General features: G+C 35.2%; 1 protein-coding gene across 2 annotated transcripts; it reads right to left on the bottom strand.

Moving 5' to 3' along the window:
• Nucleotides 1–396: 396 nt before the first annotated feature.
• LOC120145067 (WPP domain-interacting tail-anchored protein 2-like) lies at nt 397–3,483 on the bottom strand. 2 transcript variants are annotated; one of them, XM_039158969.1, is made up of 6 exons: nt 3,310–3,483; nt 2,653–2,722; nt 2,195–2,610; nt 976–2,111; nt 781–883; nt 397–658 (listed from the first exon to the last, which is right to left on the bottom strand). In XM_039158969.1, exons 2-6 carry the CDS (start codon nt 2,697–2,699, stop codon nt 468–470), a joined length of 1,893 nt encoding a protein of 630 aa, XP_039014900.1. In that variant the 5' UTR covers nt 2,700–2,722; nt 3,310–3,483; the 3' UTR covers nt 397–467. The 2 variants fall into 2 exon arrangements, with proteins under 2 accessions (XP_039014900.1, XP_039014901.1); XM_039158970.1 differs by having other exon boundaries at nt 571–662; nt 3,310–3,482.
• Nucleotides 3,484–11,250: the final 7,767 nt, after the last annotated feature.

The following is an 11,250-nucleotide window of genomic DNA, read 5'->3' as shown; positions in this document are numbered from 1 at the left end:
AGTCGGAGGATCATTTTATAACTTTTAATAGTCGAAGGACATAACAAAGTAACATTCTATAGTCAGAAGATCATTTTATAACTTTTAATAATCCAGGGACTTAATAAAGTAGTACCCTATAATTGGGGGACTATTTGTGTACTTTACCCTTAAATATTTTGAATTCGGTCAATATTTAAATTTGAATATCTTAATTATTATCTGTATTGAATTTGACTGCCAATGTTCAAAATGGCATGAAAAAGTAACATTAGTGACTAAAATGAAACTTTTACTAGTTGGTTAACAAAACACAAACAAGTAAATAGTTCACTGACTAAATCAATAATTTACCCTAAAAATATTAAATTTATTTAATTCATACATATACACATAGTTTTGATGGATAAACAAATGTAAAATAAAAGAATAATTCACATTGATATCAACAAGTATAGAAAATAACCAATGATGGCCTGTTTTCTCACTCAAAAATACACAGCCAATGCAGACATTACTGCAATGAGAATTGCTACCAACATGTATGACAGTTTAAGGTGGCCCGTCTTCTTTTTTTCCACAACCTGTATGCTCGGAACGGCGGTAGCGCCACTGCCGGTTACGGTGCCGGATGGCTCAGCTGCTGTCCTATGATGAGATTCATCTTTTGATGGCTCATCTGCCTGTTTTATAAGAAGAAAAAATGGGGATGATTCAAAAATTTTAAATGAATTCTGGGTTTTATTTATAGATTTCAAAGGTTCATGGAGCATTTAAACAAGAGGAGAACCCGAAAAGTACCTGCCTGTACACTTTTGGCCGAGGGAACTGCTGTAGAGTTGGCTTTTGCTATGTTTTGTAACTTTTTCATCAATGTTTCCTTCTCTTTTACTAATGAAGATAGCTGCAATGAACATGAACATGTTGCACGATTATTAAACCGAACCTTCAATCGAATCTATTCGTTTCATAAGAAAAAAGGTATGAAGTTAATACCTGGTTTTGAATGCGTTCCCTTTCTGATGCTAGTTGTGCAACCATATCTGTGATTAGCTTGGTCCTATGACTGATTTCTTGTGCATTTGCAGCCTTTTCAATGTTAGCTTTGTTCAAAGATGTCTCCAAGCATTCGATTTTATGCCTCAGGATGCCTAGCTCATTATTGAGTTCGAAGTTAGATTCGGATAATATAATGCATTGCTCCTCCACGCTCTCGGTTCGGCTTTCGGCTTTCGAAACTTTTGATTTTAGATCTTCAATTAAAGTTTCCATATCCCAGATTGCAGAGTAAAGCATGCTTTGCTGCTCCTGACTTGCTTCGGATGATGCTTTCGCATGCTGTAGTTGAATCTCCGATTCCCTCAACTGCGTTTCTAGTGAGGTCACTTTCGTCGTGCTTTTCTCGTTATTACCTTTGAGAAAATTCAACTCTTCGGTAAGTTCGAGGTTCGTATCGGTTAACTCCGACACCTTGGCTTCAGCACTTTCGGCTCGGTTTTCAGCTTCATAGAGGCTTTCTTTCAGTGAATCGATAACGATTTCCATTTCGTGAAGATGCTCTTGGCTTGTTTCATTGGAAGCATTTGCTTTCTTCAGTTGGAGCTCGGATTCTTTTAGCTGTTCCACGAGTAGCTTCATGTTCTTTCTCAAGGTTATTACTTCTGAAGCTTTTGCAGCTTGTTCAGCATTGCTGATCTCGAGCTTTTTTAAAGCAATATCTTTGGCATTCAACTCATCAATGCAACCTTCAAGTTTAGATTTGAGCTCAGCTTCTCGTTGAATCGAACCGTTCAGGTTAAACTGAACGATCTGAAGTCGACCTAACAGTTCCTTTGAAATTCCCATGAGCACCTCAGCAGCGTTTTCTGCCTCTAGAAACCGTCCCCAGACAACTTCTGCGGCCTCTTCCATGCGAAGAGAGACTTGTTCGGTATAATGTAGCTTTAGTTTTAATTGTTCTTCGTTTTGTTCAGACTCCGATAACTTCTTTTCAAGATCTAGCTCCCTTGCAAGTGATTTGTCAAGCATCCTTAGAATGCGTCGTTGTTGTTCAACAGTCTGCACTTTGGATTTCCCGATGAGGTTCGATAGCTGATATTGCACGGATATATCCACGGCCTCATCATTACTCCCTATTAACATGCTTATGATAGAGGTCAGAAAGCTGTTAGATACTAAACTCTATTTGTTATGAGAAAATCGAACTTGGACTTACAGTTCTCGTTTCTGAAATACGGAAACGAAGCCTGCAGCTTCGTCGACAGCAACTTCACCTCGAAGACGATCCCTTGGCACTTCTTCATGGATTCTTCAGAATCATGCAGCTTCTTATCCATTTCATCAAATCCTGCCCTCAAAGGTAGGCATGAAGATGTTTTACCACGAGCATCAACGATCTCCGACTGAACGGTACCCAAGAAAGTTTCGATTTCCCTCAACTCCGAATCTAAAATCCCACATAAAAGGTCAAATGCCAATGCCTTCTCGATGAACTGAGCTGAAATATCACCATTCTCTAAGCCCATCGCTGCCGAACCGCTGTCCCAACCCAAAAGAAGCATCAAAAGTACATGCAGGTTTACCAATTTCTCATTCGAATACGCCAAATCCAAGTCGATTCTGTCTAAATCGTAACTCAACAGTTCTTGTATGCCCTCTCCATGAAACTGAACTGCATTCAACTCCGAGTTTCCATCGACATCGAAGCCATTCGTTTCCATGCCTCGGTTCGTGGTCTAGCTACCTGTGAGGCAAAGGATAATAAGAGAAAACCAATTCAGATCTCGCCCGGCCACAAATGCAATTAAATTCAGCTACAGAGAACTCATCGATGGAAATTATTCATATCGAACCGGCACCGGCACCGGTGTCTCGACCGATACAAGTCCTTTACCACTCTACTACTATTCAATCAACCCCATCGATGCAAATTAAACCCTAAACAAAACAACAAAATCAATCAGAATCATTAGCTAATCCATCTTGAAACATGAAAAATTCACCAAACCAATTCATTCCAACATCTTAAAGATCCCCAAAATTTGTAATAATGCAACATCCATCAAACACTACAACAAGATTCAGATGGGGGAGGGGACCAATAAAAACATCAACAAATCTCAAAACCAAAACCTTCAGTTCTTCACTGACACTTTCCAGCAAACAGGTGATTGACAAGTTAACATCTTTAAAGTCATAGGACAAGCAGACATTAAAAGAGACCAAACTGTCATAAATGAAACATACACAAGCAACATAAACAATCAAAGAGGAAAAATTCAGACAAAAAAATTTGTTTTTATTTTTTGGCAAGGAAGGAAAAGAGGGTACCTGAGAGCAAAATCAAGATGGGGTTTTTGGGAAAATGGATCAACCAAAGAAGAAAACTTTGAATTTACCCTTTGAACAGGGACCTGTTAAGCTCATAATACCGTTGATAATTCATTGATTTTGTCTGTTACAATTGGGTGTATTAGCAAATGACCAGTCAATTGTCAATGGGAGATGGAAGCAACAGATGAGGTGGTCGGCACACTTTAGCAACCACCGTGGCACATGGTGTCCTACGTTGAATTATTGAGATGCCATTTAAATAATGCTATGGCCTACTACAATAACACAGGTTATAATAATAATCGAGCTAATAAATTTCTTTTAGAAAAATGATAATTAAAGAAGTCTGGTGATATATTAAAATTATCAAATCTTATAAATATAATTTTTTAGGATAATATAATATCTTCAAAATTTTGTATTTTTTAACGCAAAAAACCTAGTTTAGAATATTATTAGGGATGACAATTTTACCAACAGTCAATGGGTTTCGACCTGATCGGGTTTGATTTAAAAAAATCGGGTTTGAATTAGGTCAGATTTTTTAAGGGGTGAAGTCAGATTGGGTTGGATTTGGTGGAGGGTGAAAAAACTCCAACCTGATCAGAGGATAATAAAATAATTTCTTTTAAACAATATTATTTTTTAATTAAATTCTTAATTTATTCCGGGTCGGGTGGATTTATACACTAAAATATCGAGACAAGTCAGGTTCGAGTAGGGATGGCAAACGGGCGGGTCGGGTGCAGATACCCCCTCCCCCATCCCCATACCCACCTAATATTTTTCAATCCACCACCCGCCCACCACCCATGATGGGTACAAATTCTCAAATCCACACCCGCCCACACGGGTACATTTTCAAATCCATCCCCACACCCACTACCCACTAGCGACATACCCATCTAGACCCGCCTAACAACAAACTAATGGGATGTTGGAGTTGGTTCCCAGACAGTTCGTGATGGGGTAGCAGCGCATGCTTCAATTTGTCAGAGGAGTAGCTCTACGAATGTTATGGAGACAGATTGTAGGGAGCATGTAGTCGCAAAGCTAGATTGTTGTGTTGCTTTCGATGTTAATGCTCATAGTACGCCTAATATGGGTTTTGAGGGGCTAAAGAACATGAAAATTGATGCTTTTGATGTTAATGCTTATAGTACGGTTGATTTGTGTTTGGATGGACATCATGAGCTAAAAAACATGGAAAGTGGTGTGGTTAGTGGGATTATGGGTTTAATCAAAGAGCAGAATATTTCCCTAATTAAAGACCAGATTAAAGACTAAATATCCTTAATATTTAGATAAATTATTTGTTATATATTATACAATATTAAAATTTATAAATTAGTCTCTAAAATTACACATAAATTCATAATGGTTCAAAATTTAATAGATATTTAGTTGGGTGGGCGGATGTGGGGCGGGCGGATGCGGGGCGGGTAATGTCTCAAACCCATTACCCGCCCACCACCTACGACGGGTACCACTTTATAAATCCACACCCGCCTACTACCCGCTAAAATTATACCCATCCCCGCTCCAATTGGAGCGGATGATGTGTGGAATCCACGAAACTATACCCGTTTGTCATCCCTAGGTTCGAGTAGAAGGTGCATATTTTCGGGTTGGGTCAGGTACGGTTCGGGTGGAGGGTGCATATTTTCGGTCGGGTTGACCAAAAACCCGACCCGTTGTCATCCCTAAACATAACAAATAATCAGCTGATCATTTTGTAAATATCAATAATCGAGAGACTTAACAAAGTAACATTCTATAATCGAATGATATTTTGTAATTTTTAATAATCGAATGAATTAATAAAACAATATATTATAATGGATGAACCATTTATGGGCTTTACCCTAAATTATTTAGACACCAACTCAATTAATCATATTACTAAAATTTTATTATTAATACAAACCTGTACTGATAATAATATGGCAAGTATTTGTCACCTTTTACTCCTTTTATAGTAAGGTGCGTTTGATTAGATGGAATCCCTTGGAATTGAGGGGAATTGAAATCCAATTCCACTACTTTCTCATGTTTGGTTCAAGTTTTCCAAGGGAATTAGAATACCTCATGGCTTCAATTTTTCATCAAATGAGATAAAGTGAATTCCATCTAAGAATGGATGGAATTCAATTCCCTTGTTGGAGGGAATTGAAATTTGACCATACTACCCTCATCAATCTTTTAGTAACTTATTCATATATTGAATAAAAATATTTTTTTTATTATTTCGGGTCGGGTTTCTAATTCATATATTCGAGTCGGGTCGGGTGAAACTTTATTTTGGTCGGGTCAATTTTTTTAAGTGTGATATTCGGGTCAGGTTGAGTTCGGGTTTAGGGTGAAAAATACCCGACCCGAAAATATATATATAATTTTACCATATATATTTAGGAATAATTACAATAATACCCCTATATATATATATATTTTTCAATTAAGTCACTGTTTTTATTGAATAAAAATAATTTTTTATTATTTCGGGTCGGGTCGAATTTCTAATTCATATATTCGGGTCGGGTGAAACTTTATTTTGTTCGGGTCGGGTTTTTTAAGTGTGATATTCGGGTCGAGTCGGGTCGGGTCAGGTTTTTTTAAGTGTGATGTTCGGGTCGAGTTCGGGTTTAGGGTGAAAAAAATCGGACCGACCCGAAAAAAATATATAATTTTATCTTATATATTTAGGAATAATTACAAAAATACCACTCTATATATAATTTTTTTCAATTAAGTCAATATTTTTATTGAATAAAAATACTTTTTTTATTATTTTGTGTCGGGTCGGGTCGGGTTTCTAATTCATATATTGAATAAAAATAGTTTTTGGTATATTTTTTGGTAACTAATTAACATACTCCGATTGGAATGTATCGAAATATTGCTCTATCTTTTGGTAACTTATTAACATATTTTGATTGCGATGATTTTAACTTATGATGTTTATTAGCATGATTTTTATAATTTATTGAAATAAATAATCAATCAATAAAATAAAATTTTAATATTTTTTTAATTTTTTATAATATATTACTACATGTAAGTTGTAAAACAAACTAAAATAAAGCAAAAAAACAAGAAGGACAATTATGTCATTTTACATTACTAGAATCAAATTCATCTGACATATCTGCGAACCAAACAGAATATGGAATTGGATTCCAATTCCATATCCTGCCAACCAAACAGAATATGGAATTGGATTCTAATTCCTGACAGATTCCAATGCCTTCACAAATTTAAATTCCCTCATAAACATTCTAGCGAACCAAACGCCACCTAAAGATTATCTCTTAATAATAATGTCTCAACTATTGTAAGATAATCTATCTGTCCTTTTGGGCCCAACATAAATTTAATTTTGGACCACCAAACCATATCAAATTGATTACTTGAGTCCATACAAACAAAATATTTATTTTGGGCCTATTTGTAACATGGTGATGGCTGATAAACTCGGAGCCCTATCCAGGGATGGACCGAACGGGTGGAGGCAGTCACCTATCCGGAAATTTAAAATTATCTTATATCCTATATTTTTTCTATATATTTTTATTGAAAATCTATTTTCGCTCCTTAAAATTCTATAAGTTCAAATTCATCCCCTGATATAAAATTATGCATCCGTCCCCAACCCTATCCTCAAACACATGTATCAAGAAGGGTACTCAAGAGTAAAATAACCCTAATATTTGAACCATATATTATTAAATACAGTTAAAATGTTCAAAGTGTACAGGTAAACTCTCTTTATCTCTATCGTAATTTATTTGATTATTCGTTCAGATCAGATCTTATAAAAATTTATGATAAAATAATCGTTTTAATATAATTTTTTTATATTTACAACATCGACATTCAAACTCTTAATCTTTATTTAAAAGACATAATAGTACATCTAATATAACCCAAGTCAAACCAATGAGCTGTGCCATCTAAGCTTCATTAAAATTACAATATTATGAACCTACTAATTAATTAGTGCTTGAAACTACATCCATACATACACCTTCATCATTTATGATTGTTTTATGAAATGATATTAAAGATGGTAACGAATTAGGTCAGAATTTTAAAGGACTTAAATTTGATATGAAATTAAATTATAAATAATTATTATATAAAGGATCAGATCGAAGTTATTTGAGTTCGGATCAGATCATCTTCCAATATTAAATTAAAACAAAAAAAATTATATTAATACTTAATATTCATTTTCTTTTAATTTATTGGGTGATTATAAGATAATATATGTTAAAAATTTATTTTAACTTATTGATTACACATATATACTTTGTAAACGTAATTGCTTGAGTTTAAATCTTTTAAAGAAAATAATATTTCTCTTTTACGTAAAGCACACAAATGATTCTCTAATTATAGGGTGTTGCTTTATCGAGTCTCTCGGCTCTTAAAAGTTACAACATAATCCTTGATTATAAGGTGTTGTTTTGTTGGGTCATTGACTATAAAAAATACAAAATAGTCACCCTACTATTCATATGTTTCAAACTTATCATTTTTCTTTAAAAATGACAGTCGTTTGAGTTGGATGTTAACTTGTTGACCAATATATAATAAAATGTGAACCCATAATTGTTTGAATTATATAATTATTTGAGATTTCGGGATCATATTTTATAATGTCCCAATCAACATGTTAATATTCAGCTTAAACGAATGTTGTCTTTTAAACAGAAAATGACGAGTTTGAAATATACGAATAGTCAGGTGACTACGCCCTATAGTCAAATGATCATCTTGTAATTTTTAATAGTCAATGGACTTAGAAATATAATATCATATAGTTAATGGATCATTTGTGTAGTTTACCCTTTTTTTATCATCATTTAATAAGTTCATACATAACAGTTTAAATAATATAAAAAATGGATCGTTGGGATAAAGTGAAGAATGAGACGTGCTTTGCTTTAATCGATTCATGTCCATATTGAAAAGAATGAGAATTAAAGGGAGTGGAAGAGTTACGATGAACGATGCAGAGTCCTTTGATTTGGTTTATTGAATAATATAAAATATATGTATATAATATTTTATCTCAATTAATTAATTATAAAAAATAATAAAGAAAATCTTACCCAATTTACATAGTGAACCAAGCCAATCAATGCAAATCATTTTAACCCAAAGATGGGAATTTTAATAGTGCTTAGGGTTAAGTGAGGAATAAGCGTTTATTTATAGAGAAAATAATTTCAGTGACCGAAAATGTCTTATAATATACGATTTTAACAAACTTTTTTTGGATTTATGAAAATAACCAACAAATTCGCAATGCGAAATCCAGTTTCACAACGAGAGTCTCCAAAATCACAACGTGATTTTCAAATTCGTAACACGATTCTCCAAAATCGCAACGCGTTGCGAAAATAAACGCGCTTTGCGAATTTAACTTCTGTGTTACGAATTTGACTTCTGTGTTACGAATTACAAATTCGCGTTGCGATTTACATATTCGCGTTGTGAATTTAAAAACTGATTTGCGAAATTAGAGTTCGCGTTGCGAATTTGTTGGTCATTTCCACAAATCCAAAAAAAAATTAAAAACATACATTATAAGGCGATTTTCCTAATATATCACCGGTGAATAGTATATTTTCTGATCTAACACCGGTCAGATTATATTTCCCGATCTAACACCCTTAACAGTAAAGTGCGGCCCCTGCACCGCGCTATACGATAATTTGGAGCCATGTGGGGTATAGCGCGCCCCTTGCACCGCGCTATACGGTGATCTGATATACACGTGGGTATAGCGCGCTATACGCCACGTAGGGGTATAGCACGGTGCATGTACCGCGACATACCTTTAATTTTATATAGCGCGGGGCAGATACCGCGACATACCTTTACTCCTGACATAATTTTATATAGTGCGGGGCAGGTACCGTATTTTGTATAACTTTCATCGCTATAAATACCATTCTCCGCCGGTTAAGTTTTTCACATCTCTCCTCTCAACTTATAAATTAATACAACAATTCCGTCAACGAGTCAATAATTCTGGCAATATTCTCATATTTTATTTAGAAGTTCGTGCGATTTTTCGTTATAAGGTAATTTTGTTATAATTTTTATTATATTTATTGTTTATTATGATTATTTGAAAAAAAATATTATACTAATTATTTTCAATTAATTTTTGTGTTTGTAAAATTAGAAAGCGGAAGCATACGTAGAAATAGTTTGTGGTGCATGTAATAATATTAAATTATATTATTTAATTTATTTACGTTGATGCGTAAAAATTTTATAGTATTATATGTTCGTTCATATATAATTTATTAAATCAGGTTTGTTTCATTTATTTTTTTTTTGCAGATATAATAGTGTCGCACTTTTAAACTCAAATAATGACGCTACTTTCAACTATTGTTTATTATGATAGTGAAATTCGAGAAGATGAAACTGGAGTTGTTTTCGTATCAAATAAGCGTGTTAAAATATCATTCAAGAGAAACATAACTCTTGAGGAGCTGATAACGAATATTTCGAGGAAGATCAATGTTGGAAGTAGTAGAAGAGTGTCATCGTTGCAATATAGATTTCCAACATCATTGTTGCCATTAACTTATACAATGTTCGAACTTTCAAACAATGATGATGTTGAAATAATGGTTGAAGCTCAAAGTAATTATTCAGACACCGCTATTGAGATGTATGCATATCTTGTTCAAGTGCGTGTTGTTCGGGGTTAATCATTAAGCTCCCACTATGGGCTGACTGAACAAGTTGATCAAGTTGACAGCCCAACGACAGTAATGTGTAACGATTTTAATGCCATAATGGGGAGACATTCATCCGCAACTCCTTACGATATGTACCGAGGTAGGTCGACGAACAATCCTTATGACAACATCGCATCCAGTTCAAGGGGAATGCATTCATCTGCAAATCCCTTTGACCTTAATATGAAGATGCCATCGACGCAACCATCTGTGTAGTTTCCATTTGACGTGATGGCTTCAAGCTCTAGGGGGAGGCATTCAACTGCGAGCTTTTTCGATCTCAATGTCGATATGCCTTCCATTTCAAGGGGAAGATGTGCAAGTAGTAGGTTCTACGACCTAAATATGGAGAGCATGGAGGAATCATCATCTCCACTAGAAGAACCGCTTCGTGAGGCTGGTGCGGATAGTGCTGAAACTGGACTATTCATTCACCCAGAATCACCGCAATTCAACTCTGATGATGATGAAGTTCCAGGAAATGTACAAACTAACCCTCCTGCACACATGTATGAAGCTGATTATGGTGCAATGTACGGGCCAGAATTTGCGGATATGCCTCATCTCGGTGACTATGGGTATTACTCATCAATAAATAATGGTGAGTTATCTTTAGGCATGGAGTTTTCAAGCAAAGAAGAAGCGATGATGTCTATCAAAAATTACAATATCCGTAATTCTGTTCAGTCCAGAGTAGACCGCTCCACGACCGAAAAATATGTATGCTACTGTGCCCAGCGTGAAAACGGATGCAATTGGATAGTTCGCGTATCGAATAGGAAGAGGAAAAACAACATATGGGAACTAACAGTAAACAACGATCCTCACACATGTTTTGTTGGAGAGGTCAACCAAGATCATCCCAACTTGGACTTTGAAGTGATATGCCAAGCCATCATGCCCATGGTCAAAGCAAGCTCTCATATAGTTGTTGCAGTGTTGATTTCAGCTATACAATCACAGTATGTGTACACTGTCTCCTATAAAAAAGCTTGGTTGGCAAAACAAAATGTCATTATCAAACTTCATGGCGAATAGGATGCATCTTACAACGAACTTTCAGGTTGGTTTAGGCTGGTGCGGACGTTGAATCCTAGGACAATTGTGGACTTCGAAACCTCTTATGCATACCATAATGATCGAGTTCTTCGCAATCGATGCTAATTCTACCGGG

Source organism: Hibiscus syriacus, unplaced genomic scaffold, assembly GCF_006381635.1.
Source record: "Hibiscus syriacus cultivar Baekdansim isolate YM2019G1 unplaced genomic scaffold, ASM638163v2 tig00110893_pilon, whole genome shotgun sequence".
Classification (NCBI taxonomy): domain Eukaryota; kingdom Viridiplantae; phylum Streptophyta; class Magnoliopsida; order Malvales; family Malvaceae; genus Hibiscus; species Hibiscus syriacus.
Note: the sequence above shows the minus strand (reverse complement) of the source record. Positions and strands in the feature narration are given on the sequence as shown.

Coding starts and splice junctions, on each gene's coding strand:
- LOC120145067 (XM_039158969.1), bottom strand. CDS start 2,699: ATGGAAACGAATGGCTTCGATGTCGATGGAAACTCGGAGTTGAATGC. Junction 2,611..2,652: donor GGAAACTCGGAGTTGAATGC/AGTTCAGTTTCA, acceptor ACTGTTGAGTTA/CGATTTAGACAGAATCGACT. Junction 2,112..2,194: donor GTATTTCAGAAACGAGAACT/GTAAGTCCAAGT, acceptor GCATGTTAATAG/GGAGTAATGATGAGGCCGTG.